The sequence below is a fragment of the Sparus aurata genome, chromosome 21 (genome assembly GCF_900880675.1).
Source record: "Sparus aurata chromosome 21, fSpaAur1.1, whole genome shotgun sequence".
Classification (NCBI taxonomy): Eukaryota; Metazoa; Chordata; class Actinopteri; order Spariformes; family Sparidae; genus Sparus; species Sparus aurata.
Window position 1 is genome coordinate 26,244,835 of NC_044207.1, and position 14,328 is coordinate 26,259,162.

General features: G+C 38.6%; 1 protein-coding gene and 1 long non-coding RNA gene across 3 annotated transcripts; both read left to right on the forward strand.

The window, feature by feature from the left end:
• Positions 1–3,363: 3,363 nt before the first annotated feature.
• Positions 3,364–3,996, forward strand: LOC115572252 (uncharacterized). Its single transcript, XR_003982066.1, has 3 exons — positions 3,364–3,440; positions 3,577–3,660; positions 3,912–3,996. It is a non-coding gene; the product is annotated as an uncharacterized LOC115572252 (long non-coding RNA).
• A 3,369-nt stretch (positions 3,997–7,365) lies between these two features.
• On the forward strand, positions 7,366–12,379 carry LOC115573411 (solute carrier family 22 member 5-like). Of its 2 annotated transcripts, none has more exons than XM_030404193.1 (10): positions 7,366–7,748; positions 7,864–7,967; positions 8,656–8,810; positions 8,981–9,152; positions 10,018–10,159; positions 10,279–10,373; positions 10,957–11,171; positions 11,285–11,467; positions 11,613–11,748; positions 12,056–12,379. In XM_030404193.1, exons 1-10 carry the CDS (start codon positions 7,392–7,394, stop codon positions 12,141–12,143), a joined length of 1,647 nt encoding a protein of 548 aa, XP_030260053.1. In that variant the 5' UTR covers positions 7,366–7,391; the 3' UTR covers positions 12,144–12,379. The 2 variants fall into 2 exon arrangements, with proteins under 2 accessions (XP_030260053.1, XP_030260054.1); XM_030404194.1 differs by having other exon boundaries at positions 12,059–12,379.
• The last annotated feature ends 1,949 nt before the right edge of the window (positions 12,380–14,328 follow it).

The window sequence follows — 14,328 nt, forward strand, 5'->3', positions numbered from 1 at the left end:
ATTAATTTTTTTAAAGACAAACGGAGAAAGAAGGAGAGAGACGAATGTCCCAACAGTGACACTGTAGTGGCTTCTGCCAACTCAAACTGTCGGCATTCAATGACCTGTGAATGAGACTCGACTATTCTCTAGAATCATTTACTGATCCTAGAGTATGAATGAACAGCAACTGACAAATCTCACACTTTCTGCCTTTAATGTTTGCACCTCCATTGCACTGACCTTGTTGGACCAGGTGTCTCTCCTCTCCAGGTCTGATCACCATACAGGTCAGAGCTGTTCCACTTGAATCTGAAGACAAGTCCCACTGTTCACCTAGAGAGAGGAGGAAGTACTTTACTATAACATGATGACTACATGCATATGTGTGTGTGTGTGTGTGTGTGTGTGTGTGTGTGTGTGTGTGTGTGTGTGTGTGTATTCTGATCCTAACAGAAAAAAAGAAGATGTTATCAGAATAAATACACGCCGAGCAAAAAGGGAATTTCTTACAAGATTATCATTTAATAATAAAGAATGATATAGCAGTCTGTAACCATGTGCATTATATCACTTCAGGAGTCTCACATCACTCTGAACTGTAACATCTACTATAATCTGATTTTAAAAAAACGTGTTTTTTAAAGGAAAACCAAATGTATTAAATCCTGAGAAAATTTATTGTTTTATACACAAGTAATATGATTTTAAAGTCTATCTTTTGACACACAGGGAGTCAGTGCAGTGATTTAAATTACACATTAAACCACAACTGAGACAAACACACTGAATCCATTCTATGCAGGCTACGATGAGGCTGCATATTGTGTGTTTAAACTACTTTAGCTGAGCTGCTCAAAGCTCAGACATACTAACATACTGAGACATTATTAAACACAACACATGGAGCCTGTTAGCTAACTGTGCTGTACTCAGATATTTGGCTGTAACGATGCTAATGTTAACAAGTTAACATTACACAGCACGATAGTGGCGTCATGTTAACACTCTCCAACAGACACACACGTTAGCTGACATCCAAAAATGTCTGTAAAAACACGACGATGAAATGACTCAGGCGTCTTTATAAGCTCATTATAGTTTTAGTACCTGGTTAATGTGTCCTTACCCGTTAATTAAGGCAGCTGAGCCGCTACTAACTTGTTTCCAAGCCCTGCGGTGCATCTCCAACAACTTTAAAGTCAGCTAGCTAACAGCGATCATAACCACTCACTTTAACTGACCAGTAAACGATAGCTAACCAGATTTCATGCCGTTCAAAATACTAAATACATTTTTAAAAACTTCATGCCAATTTACCGAAACTACCGACTTGTTTTGAGACAGTAACCGAGTCTAATTAACTGTACAATATTCATGTAATAAACACAGCAGAGATAAACAACAAAAATCACAATTGAGGTTTGGTGCACATAACAAAACATAACGTCCATCGCAGATTTTATTGGATGTAGTTAGAGGATTAAGTTTGAGAAGAATTTACCTCAACACTAAACAGTTAATGAGAGTCTTCAGCTTCTGTTTAGAGTTATTTCAGAAACATTTGAGGCAAAAACAAATCTCACCAACATGAGAGGGAGGCTGGCTCCCTTTTAACACGCACATAGGTAGAACTTAACATTACTGGGCATAGACAACGCATGACGGTAGTTACTATGTGGAGCTTGCTGATATATGAAGGAACATCACCTGGGCTTATTACCTGAAATTGGTAGGTAATAACTGATCTGTACACCCCTCACACAGACATGAGTACACCTGTACTGGGCAGGTAACTGGACACATAAAGCAGATTCATACAGAACAGTTTACTGACTGTGTTCGTGTCCTCAGCGAAGAGCCGCTCAGACCAGAGTGAAGATCCATCAGCCACTGATATACCATGTAAGACTTTTGGAGGGAAATGCACTAACATCACGTGGAAACGAGCGAGACCGCACCATCTGCATTCATCAGAAAATCTGTGGCCGGGACTTATTTTGCTGGTTTACGTAGATCTAACCAGAGAGTCATAAAATGGATGATCGTTGTTTAGCTGAGTGGGTTAGAGCAGGCGTCCAGTAAATGGAGACTTTGCCGCCACCCTGGGTTCAAGTCCTGGACTAGGATCCTTCACTTCATCCAGTTTCTGTAATCTTTCTCTGTCTTGTCAAAAGGGGCTAAAATAAAAATAAAACAAATATTAATAGGACAAACTCAGATGAACAGTTGTCAATAGGATAAAAAAGGTCACTTTTTAATTGATATTTCACTTCTCTGGTCTTTATTTGTTATTATTCCAATAGTAACGGAATGTAATCAAGTTACATTACTTTAATATTGTAATTGGGGGAATTCAGGTCATTTGGACTTTAGCTCAAGTGTTATTGATTTCTGTTCCGTATGTTTACCTTAAAATTAATCAAATTAGATGTGAATGATGACTTCATGGGGGTGATGTCACTGACAGGGGCGGGGCACTTGTACATATTATATATATATATAGGATATATTATAATCTGAGTCAATCACGATCCATGGGAATTGCATGAGGAGGTCAGTGACGTAATATTCTGATCAGTCATAAATTAGAAAATGTTCTTTCAAATTCAACAGTATCTGACAGTAATATTCCAAGCTGTCAGGATGCATTCCCCCTGTTGTAAATGGTCAGATTTAATGATATCATCGCTGCCTTTCAGTAGGAAAAATAACGTGAATTTTTTGCATACTATTAACCAGATATAAGGACGGCAGCTAAAGCAAACCTATGGGGGCGGACATCCTTAAGTTTCACTTTCGGTTATGTCTGCCCCCATAGGTTCGCGTTAGCTGCCGTTCTGATACTCGATAAATATTGTGCCAAATGTTCTCGTTATTTTTCCTGATGACAGCACTCGGTAACCTCGATCAACAGCGATATGGGTTAAAAACGGCCGAAGTTCTCCTCTAACTTTACTGTCAAGTTCAAGTACTGTGAAATACAGTTTAACATCTAATTAGAGTGCAAACTAGTAAAGTGCTGAGTGAGTCAGTGCCTCATATGCAGATGAGGATATCAAGATGTGGACGTTGTAGAGAGAGGTGCAAAAGATGAGCATATGTTATATACTGATGAACAGAGATAAGTAACTAAGTATAAGTTGCATGCTGATGTAATATTGCATTAAAAAAGATGAGCAAAATAATGATAAATTATGTAGAGTTATGTTTATACAGAGAGGTACATAAAACTGTGAGCATATGGGACGAAGTGAATTTATATAAAATGAATGTCAAAATTAAAATGCTTAGCAACTTAATAATAATATCATTTGAAAACTGGAAATGATTTACTCCATGTTGATAATACACTTGTTTGTTAATCATTTTAGATTCACTTTTAAAATATTTGGGACCACCTGCAGCTGAATCATCAGAACAGGAACAGCCATGCACCTCTGCTGCTCCAGTCTCCTCAGGTGAGTTTAATGTGTCAGTGAATGTTTGTGATGATAAAAATGTATTGACTTATGTGAAAATTACAATATGTCGTGCCATGTCTTATCCAGTCAATGTATTTGCACTTGTGTGTTCTCTCTATGTTTATGAACCTAGAGTCACCAGAAGAGACACTACAAGAGCATGCTGCTCTTCCTGCCAACCTCACCCTGTCACTAACCACTGAGCCTGGATGTTCAGGTGAGTGCAAACTGCTCATCTTGATTGCACCACTGATTCCACTCTTGGTGTGTCTCAGGTGTGTGCCTAATGAATGTAATGCATTTTAGCAATAACTTAACTGTCCTGTTTTATTCATCTAAGTTGGCTGCAGTCACACAATAGCATTACATTGACATTATTGTGTGTGTGTGTGTGTGTGTGTGTGTGTGTGTGTGTGTGTGTGTGTGATAAGTTATCATGAATACAAGTGTGCTTCATGTGCCCTCTAGATGCAGCAGACACTGGCAATTCACGTTCAGCTGATCCTGATGACTGGCCTCTTCATGTAACAGACCTAATGAGAACAGAGTTGGTTCGGAGAGGGCTGTATCATGTACCAGCTGATTACATTTTTCCTTTTTGTGTATTTATTATTGGACATGTTTATTCATTTGCACATATTGTTATATTGTTTGGATTATCATTGTTTAATCAAATGAGCAATTCTTTGGACATGGTCTTTGGTCTTTTCTCGTGGGGATGGCGCGCTAGCACTAAAGCTCACCTAGGGCACCAAAGGGTCTAGGACCGCCCCTGGTTGCTGTATAATGAACATTTACATTTGTAATAATATATTATATATAAACGATAAGGAAAAGTGAAAAGCATTTGCGTATCTCACATAGAGCATACAAGTGTTTGACGTGGACGTAAAACTTAACGGCTTCCGATTGAGCGTGTGAATGAATTTGCATTTTTCCAATATTAAATGTGTGCTGTGTGTGTGTGTGTGTGTGCGTGTGTGAGTGAGTAACTGAGATAGAGAGAGAGAGCATCGGTGTAAGTCCCAGTAAAATGATGCTGGGTGCTCTAATAGTTCATCCGACCACATGAAATACCAAAATATAAATTGCAACATACGATTTTCTGCCCCAATCCCCGTAAAACATACACAGCTTAGAGGTTGTGTCTTACTTGGCTTCCTCTGAATTTTTCCCCATGCCCCGCCACTACAGTGGAGCTGTATATCTCAGTGCTGAACACCCATCCATCTACACATTGCTCTGTGTCATTGCTGAGTCCAGCTGTGTCCGTCCAGCTTCCGTTCAGTTTGTATCGGGAACAGTGTATCACTCTAGGATCCGACATGATGACTGACTGCTGGTGCGCAAAGTGGATCCAAACCAGGAGGCTGTGTCGGATGAGCTGCTGGTTAAAATCCTATTTGAAAGAATGTCAAAGCTGTACTGATACACAACTATAATGGCGTGGTTTGATGAAGAGCCAGCGTTTGTCACATGATGCTTTAACATTTTACCAAACAGCTTGTGCACATGCTAAAATAAACAACAACAAACCACGTTTAAAAAAACATTTGTGAATGTTTTTTTTTTTTGTTTTTTTTTTAACTTTTGACCAGATTTGCAGCAATATTTGTGAACTTTGCAATATTTATATATAATATAATATAAATATAATTTATATAACATAATATAATAAATAAAATTTCAACATTAAATCGTGATAAAACATCGAAATCTACATGTCAAATTTTAAATCTAAAAGTTAATTGTTAAATCTAAATCTAAATGTTAAATCTAAATGTCAAATCTAAATCTAAATGTTAAATATAAGTGTCAAATCTAAATCTAAATGTTAAATCTAAATCTAAATGTTGAATATACGTATAATTGTTAAACTTAAATAGAAATGTTTCATTTAAATAGAAATGTTACATTTAAATCTAAATTTTAGCACAGCGTCCAGTTTACTGATGGTGTGACACACAGACGTCATCATCATGGCGATAATGTGGTGACTCTGTGCTGCTGTTGCCGTCATAGCAGACGCATTGCTGAATCTCTGTGTTGCCGCCAAAATGGCCCAATGTTTCCAGCTAAGTCGCCGGACATGGTGGTAGGCAACATGAGAGCACGGTGAGGAGAAGTGACAGTGCAGCACAATCACTCCGTCTGACTACCCGAAGAAGACCATGGCTAGCACTCATTCCCGCCAATTACCTATTTAAAATTAACATTGACATTATATTTTTACAAAAGAGGTAAATATCACAAAGTTCACAAATATTGCTGTAAATCTGATCAAAAGTAACATAAAAAAATTCACATATGTTTTTTAAACACATTTAGCAACATTTGTTGCTAAATGTGGGGGAAAGTTGCTGTTTATTTTAGCATGCGCAACTTTACAATCAGTGCCCCATAAATTAACTCAAGTGCTGTACTTAAATACAATGTTGAGGTAGCTCTAGTTGAGTTTTTCCATGTTGTGCCACTTTATACTTCCACTTCACTACTTTAGTTACTTTACAGAATAAGTGTGTGTGTGTGTGTGTGTGTGTGTGTAAATATATGTGCAATTTACTTTTACTTTCTGGAGCAGAACGGAGCTGCAGTATGTTCTGCTCCAGGTTATATGATTCCGTAGGTTTTGCTCTCAACTGCTCTGTGATCAACAGCCAATCACGCGCCCGATGTCCACTGCTGTGGATATATACATAGACATATATAGCATAGACATATATACATAGACATACATATCATAAACATATATACATCGAAATATATACCATAAACATATGTACATAGTCTATGTACATATATATGTTTATGGTATATATTTCTATGTAACACAGACATACATACCATAGACATATATAGATAGACATACCATGGACATATGTACAGAGACATATATACCATAGACATATATACATAGACAAATATACCATAGACATATATACATAGACATACATATCATAAACATGTATACATAGAAAGATATACCATGAACATAAGTACATAGACATACATATCATAAACATATATACATAGAAATATATACCATAAACATATGTACATAGTCTATGTACATATATATGTTTATGGTATATATGTCTATGTAACATAGACATATATACCATAGCCATATATGAATAGACATACCATGGACATATGTACAGAGACATATATACCATAGACATATATACCATGAACATACATACATAGACATATATACCATAAACAGATAAACATAGACATATATACCATAGACATATATACAGACATATATACCACGAACATATTTACATAGATATATACACCATAAACAGATATACATAGACATATATACAATAAACCTACATACATAGACATATATTACATAAACATATATGATAGACATATATTACATAAACATATATACATAGACATATACCATGAACCCATATACATAGACATATAGGCTACCATGAACATACACACAGTGACATACATACCATAGATATACACAGCCATATATGCCATAGATTTATAAACATAAACATATATACATATTCATATATTTATACACATACATAGACGCCTCACTATGGGGGTTCGCCCGTTGCTGCCAAATGTTTTGTGATGATTATAAATGTTAACTACTCCTTATATGTTCAGTACGCAGGTATGCACCAAAGCCACAGGTGAATTTGTATAATGTTTATGCAGCAGTGCACTGTGCCTTCAGTGTCAGTTAAAACAGGTTTCAATAGTCAGGTCAGATGAGTACACTGGCCTTTGTCTCAACGACCTCATACAAATGTATGTTTGAACTCTACAAAGCTTAAGGCATGTCAAATAAGCAGTGCACCTCGGGCTAATTTGTTGAGGAAGAAGTCAATTGCATTTTGCAACCAGTCTATCTTGTCATGGTAAAGCCACCAGCTCCTGGTGTGGATCCACTTTGCGCACCAGAAGTCAGTCATCATGACGGGTCCTAAAGTGAAAGACTTCGATGAACTTACGTCTTTTTTTGGCAACTTCGGACTTTTTCAATTTTTAATAATTGTTCTGCTCAGTTTAGCTGCAATTCCAAGTGGATACATGGGAGTGATTGTGGTTTTCATTTCGGATACACCAGAGTATCACTGCAAAGAGTCCATCAGCTCCACGCGCAGCGGCACAGATGTGGAGCAGCGCAGCTGGATCGGACCTGACAGCTGTTCCCGATACAAACTGAACGGAAGCTGGACGGAGACAGCTGGACTCAGCAATGACACAGAGCAATGTGTGGATGGATGGGTGTTCAGCACTGAGATATACAGCTCCACTGTTGTGTCAGAGGTGAAACTCTCCCTTCTGTGACTTTAGTTTCATTTAGATTTCACTCTAATGTCAGATTTCTGTGGAAGTTGTCCCGCTGTCACCTGAATGACGTCTTCTCTCCTGTTACTGACAGTGGGATCTGGTGTGTGAACATGCATGGAAGGTCCCTTTATCCACCTCCTTATTCTTTGTAGGAGTCTTGATTGGATCCTTCATCAGTGGTCCCATCTCAGACAGGTAAGCAGTGGTGGAGGATGTGTGCAGGTCCTTGAGAAGAAGTGTCAGTACCACACTGTGAAAAGTCTTGCATCGAAAACCTTTCTTGTGTGAGAGTACGAAAGCAATATCAGTGAAAATTCACTTCAGGTATCAAAAGCAGGATTACTCGTTCTGATGGAAAATGTTCTCTGTCATTGTTTTTCTGTTTTAATTGAATAGGTATCACTGCATATTCATGCTGTAAATATAAATTGGCCTTTTTATACAGTGGGTTTCAATCTACAGCAATGCATCATACTCTATTATATCATGTTTGCAGTGTTGCTGTCTTGTGAGAACCACATACAAGTAAATTATCATTAGTTTTATTATTTTTAAATCAGCTTTTAATGGTGTCAGAAAAACTGCCGGTTTTCAGTTTTGTGACTGAAATGACTGAAGTGACTGATAATTTCATTAATCATAAAGGAGCACTCAATCCTTCAGTTTATCATAAGATCAAGATAAATAACGGTGTTCACTGACATCTGTTGTTCTCACAGCCGAATCTAACAGCAGTAAGTCAAACTGCAGGATTGACAGAAAGACAAAGAAGAGATGAACTGAATGATCACATGATAGAAGCCAAACATTATCAGTGTGAGGACGTGTGCTTAAAGATCACCCATGGTCTGTTAACTTCATGTTTCTGTGCATCACCTTGCAGGTTTGGCAGAAAGCCGGTGTTTTTTTTCACCATGGTCTTACAGTCAGTCACTGCCTTAATCCAGGCCGCCTCCGTCAGTTGGGTCATGTTCTGTGTCCTCAACTGTCTAAAAGGACTTGGCCAAGTCTCCAACTATGGCACATCACTCATACTGGGTGAGACAGGCAGCACATGCACTTCTATCGGTCTCAAAGAGTCCCTACCTCTATCTCAATTCCAGCATCTTCCTGAACCAGTGAATTCAATATGTCTGCAGACAGTTTGATCTATATGTTCATGTTCTCCCTCATCTTAACGGTGTGCTTGTGTTCCTCTTCTTCATCAGGGTCTGAGATGTTGGGCCCGTCTGCCAGGATAAAATTCAGTCTGCTAGCCCAAGGTGTATGTTACGGCATTGGCTACGCCTTGTTGCCGCTCTTTGCCTTCTTCATACGAAGCTGGAGGATGCTGCTGGTAGCTTCTGCCATCCCTGGATTGATATATATTCCAATGTGGTGGTAAGTCATCAGCTGATAAGGCCTATTGATCAGTTGTCCATGTCACATATCACAGTCACTTTATGCAGAACCCTCTTCTATTTAAAGCTTCTTCAAGGAACTGTTATTTTTTGTTCTGGCAGCCCCTGTTGACAGAATGAGAACCACCAACTCCTGTCATGAAGATCTTGATCTGGCGAGCATGTGTATTTGTTTTTAGAGTGAAAGAAAGACAAAGTGTGGTACTGAAGCCCAGAGTGGGCCGTGTTCCAGTCACCTTCATGGGTTTGACAGCACTGAATGCTGAGCTGAAGTCAACAAACACAATTCTGCTGTCGCAAACATATTTTGAAAACACATTAAATCAGTTTGTCAAAACCAAAGTTGAGTCATAATCCATTCAAAGGTGATGAAGAATTTCTACTCAGGTCAGTTCTTCACTCAACTGCAGATGCAGATATGTAAGTTGACCGCAGGTCATTGCAGAACTGGATAATAATAAGAATGTACCTGTGTGTCTGTACCAAGACAACCAGACTGGGCTGGTTCAGACCAGCTCTCAGTGTAAATGAGTGTCTGTCTTTATGCACTCATGGATCATAAACTGGTCTGTATGTCTTCCCCCTGTTTGTGCTTCTCTTTAAATCAGAAACTGATCTCAGTCCTGACACTTCGTGCATATTCTCTGCAAAGTTTATATTTTTTGATTTCTGATTTTATGAAATGATTACATACATGTATTAACAGATGCAAATATATCCCCTTGAAGCTTTTAACCATTTTCAAATGGCTTTCTAATATCAACATTTAATGTGGTTCAACACCTGTGTTGTAAAATCCACATTTTTCAATTTAAATGAACTTCTGTCTCTTTCTTTCTCATCAGGGTCATTCCTGAGTCTCCATGTTGGCTTTTGCAGAAAGGTCGGGTTGAGGAGGCTGAACTTGTCATACGTAATGCTGCCAAAAGGAACAGAGTCCCCGTGCCTGAGGTGATATTCAGGGCTGGCCAGTGCTTGGAGCTAATGGTATTTATTTCATGTTCACTCCTCATGCTGTGGAAGCTGTTGAGCTACAGTATAAAATATGGCCCAAACTGTGAAAACCAGGTGTGAGTGCTTTGTTTCTTTTCATGTGTCTAAAACAGAAAGATAAAGGTGAAGAGGAGAGGACACACACTTATCTGGACCTGGTACGCACCCCCAACATGAGGAATATTACAATTCTAGGTGTTTTCATATGGTAATGTATTCATTTTCTCTGTTGGAAGATTTCTTGAATATCCTGTAAAACCCAGGTAAAAGGGAGAAAGGTAGACGGGGAAAATCAAAACCTGACACATCAGGAGAGAACTTCAGAAAAAAAAGGAAATAACTCAAACCATGACAGTCAGTGGCCAAATGAAGAACTTTTAGTCTCTTACATTGACGGTACAATATTTCCTGCAGGAATTACATTGCAGAAGTTGCAGCTCATGTCACAGCTGCTGGCTGCAGCAGTCTTGCTCAATAGTGGACCAGTTTCAAAAAATGTTGTCCCCATCAATTATACACAAACAATTAAAACAGGGTCCAGGTTACAGATACCACAGTTCCCCTTTAAGAACTTTGACTCATTTGTCAGCTGCTGTTTGTCCACTTTGCTCTGTCAATAGTTCAACCACATCAAACTTAAACTGCAGCTTCTTCAACATCACTTCAACAAATTGTGTAATCATTTTGTAGTAAAATTGGGAACAATATCGCAGTTTTAAAAAATGACTTTGAGATAAAAATATTATTTCAGCACAGTGTCTTCATGCAGTGTTGATTCTGTATTTCTGCAGGATGTCTGTTGCCATGGTCTATTTTGGTCTCTCTCTCAACACCAGTAACCTTAATGGAAACGTCTACCTCAACTGCTTCATCTCAGCAGCCATTGACATTGCAGTTTATGTAGCCACTGGGCTGCTGGTCAACCGTGCACCTCAACCCACTCTCCTCTTCTGCATGTTGATCCTCTGTGGCATCATGCTCTTGCTGATCCAGTTGGTTCCTGAAGGTCTGAATCAGTACAACACTGACTGAATCAGGAATATCTGAAAGGAGAAGAAGACACAGTGATTTTGTACAATTGTCCAAGTTTCGTTCAATAATCACATTTGTTTTTCTCAGACATGCTTGTCATGCTCCAGGTGTTCGCCTTGGTGGGAAGAATGGGCTCAACTGGTGCTTACATCTTCCTGTTTGTGTTCTTCACTGAGCTGATGCCCACTGTGGTCAGGAACATGGGCTTAGGTATCACCGCCACAGCTGCATTCTTAGGCTCCATCATGTGTCCCTATGTGATCTACATGGGCAAGTGTCTTTGATAATATTTTGCATTAAGGTCCCTGTAATAAGCGTCAGTTAATAGGTTGACCTAACTGACGTAATAAAGGTGATGAACCCACAGAAATTAACAGATCAGTTGTCAGTGAAGTGGCCTTCATTGTGTTCACAGGTGTTTACAGCAGGGTGCTGCCGTACATTATTTTTGGTACAGTCTGCCTCATGGCTGCTGCTGCGGGCTTGTTGCTGCCAGACACCAGAAACAGCAAACTTCCTGACCTTATCAGCCAGGCTAGACCCATCAGAAGGTAAGTCACTGTGTGTGTGACTGTGCTGATGAACACAAAGGAAGTAAAAGTCTTCCAATTGTGAGACGACAAACTGAGGCAACAAAATCTTGTGATTTTATTTCTACTATTACTGCATCAAGAGCTGGTCTGGAGCTGCATTTTCACTGATAAACAAATAGTTTTGATCAGAAATCTGTACAGCAAAGAGGCAAACACCTTGTAGAGTGATCTGTGTGACAGCTTTATCTCTTTGTTTGTGATAATGTACATTTCAACTGTCCATCTCTCTCTTTCATCTCTCTCTGTGTCTCCCTCGATCTTAAAGCTGCTTCTTCTGCTGTCCAAAGAAAACAGCTGCTGCCCAGTTAGACACAACTGGAGACTGTAAAGAAAGGAACAAGAGCGCCCCCTGAGGACAAAACATCAGACAGCAAGAGTCTATCGATTTGAAGACAAAAGCCTTTAAAACACAAACTGTGTGCCTGTGTGATACATGTTTTGAAACCACTATATTTAGTTGACCAATAAGCAGACTTTAAGTGCCGTATTGTTGGCAACTGGACGTGTTTCAGATGGGGGCTGAGAGATGGGGCATTAGTTTTTCATGTACTGTTGCCCTGAATTGAACAATAAATCTCCACACATGTCACGAGTGTCTAGTTTCAGTGTCTAGTAAAAGAAAATGAAATAACATTTTGTCCAATGTATACATATACAACCCAATTTAAATAGGCTGGAAAAGGTCTTTTTTTTCTCACAGCTGTTGCAATGTGTTTTTGTCCCAAAAAAAAATTAAAGAATAGGTAAGTAGTAGGTAATCTACTCATATTTACCTATTTACCATATTTATAATTTTGTTTTATGAATAAATAAATATACAATACAGGTTCCTACTGGTAATTGGTATAGTTTCTTAAATATAGTTATATACAGTATGATATGTCAAACCAGTCTCGTGTAATAGATACGTTACTCCCCACTGTACTCTCAATTCCGTTTTTACAACTTCCAATTATAGGTGAAAAAAAGAATTACCAATACAGACTACAATTCCCTCAAGCTGCGCCATGTTGCTTGTTAGGACGTGGGAACGGAAGCTGTAGTTTTCTTTCTGTATGGTTCGAACGTAGTCCGACTTAGAGAGCACACACACACACACACACACACACTTGATCTTTATCATATTCGTATTGTTGATTGACCGAGAACACTTTTGTGTTTTTGTGTTGTTTGAAATGTTTGGATGTCATTTAACTCGACAGTAAGGACTACACTTCCGGGTAGTGTAACATCCATGCATGTAAACATGTATTCTACTGATTAAATTGGAAATGTGGTTATAATTTGACCAAGTGCCCAATTCTCTGTCATAGTGGTAGGTTAGCTCCGGGGAACACGAGCCGTCGGCAATCCACAGAAGAAGAAAAAATATGTCATCGCCGTTTTTTGTTGAAAGAGCTCCATCAAACAGCGTCATAAAATACCATGTAACAACCCAGATAACTACACACAGCGAAAAACGATACAAACAATGTGCAAGCCGTGGTTTCCACCGTTGTACTGCTGCCTATAGCAACCACCATAGCAACGTGGCAGCGTCTATGGCAACCACCATAGCAACGATATCATACTTGACAGCTTTCTGGCGAAACCTGCAATAACCTAAAAAATAAAGACCACGTACATTCGCTGAGCGAGGATTATGAAAATAAAGTGCATATTTATCGATAGAAATGTAATCAAAACACAATTTAATTTAATACCTAAATTTAAATGTTGCGTTACTCACTGGAAATAAAAGGAATGGCAGCCATGTTTTTTGGTTTCGATGCCAGAAAGTTGACGGTCATGTGACCAGGACGAAGAGACGTCTCTCAATTTTAAAGGCCTTATTGTGAAACTACTACGTTTTGCGCTGTGTACCAACGTAGCTCTTACGCGTTTTCATGTGAGACTGGGTTGTATATGTATAAATTGGACAAAATGATGTGATTTCATTTTCTTTTACTGTATAAATAGTTTTATCATACATGACACTCAGGGCATGTATGGTAATGTATTGTTATTCAAGTCAGTGCAACAGTGCATGAAAACAAATGACCTATCTTACAATGTTAAGAAAACCTTCAAATAACAATTGATCATGGCCCGAGGCCTAATATATCATCCAAAAAGTTTTTTCATACCATCTCTGATACACTAGTTATGACAATGTCCACAAATAAAACAACTCTGGGACGGAGTGCAAAATATTCTATGCTCAATCCTAAGTGTGGATGTATCTATTTGCCTAGAAGTGTGTCTGTTGGGCCTGAAACTGGACGGAGTGGAATCCAAAGTATTGCAATACCTGTTATCATTGGCTTTTCTTTATGTAAAAAGGATCATTCTGATGAACTGGAAAATAAGAAAACCAAATTGTTTTTGTTTAGATCACTGGCTAAAGGATTCTATAGATCTGATAACGATGGAGCAAGCAGCCATTCCCCTGCTGGAATCCTACAGGGATAATGGACTAAACAATTTATGGACTTCTGTTCGGGAATATGTAGAGGAAAGACAATAAAAAAGCATTAGGCTCCGTATTTTCCTTTTTTA

Bases quoted from the DNA above. Each gene is read 5' to 3' on its own strand.
- LOC115573411 (XM_030404193.1), top strand. From the start codon at position 7,392: ATGACGGGTCCTAAAGTGAAAGACTTCGATGAACTTACGTCTTTTTTT. The intron at 7,968-8,655 runs GTAAGCAGTGGT...ATCACCTTGCAG, and splicing joins AGTGGTCCCATCTCAGACAG to GTTTGGCAGAAAGCCGGTGT. The intron at 11,749-12,055 runs GTAAGTCACTGT...TCGATCTTAAAG, and splicing joins CAGGCTAGACCCATCAGAAG to CTGCTTCTTCTGCTGTCCAA.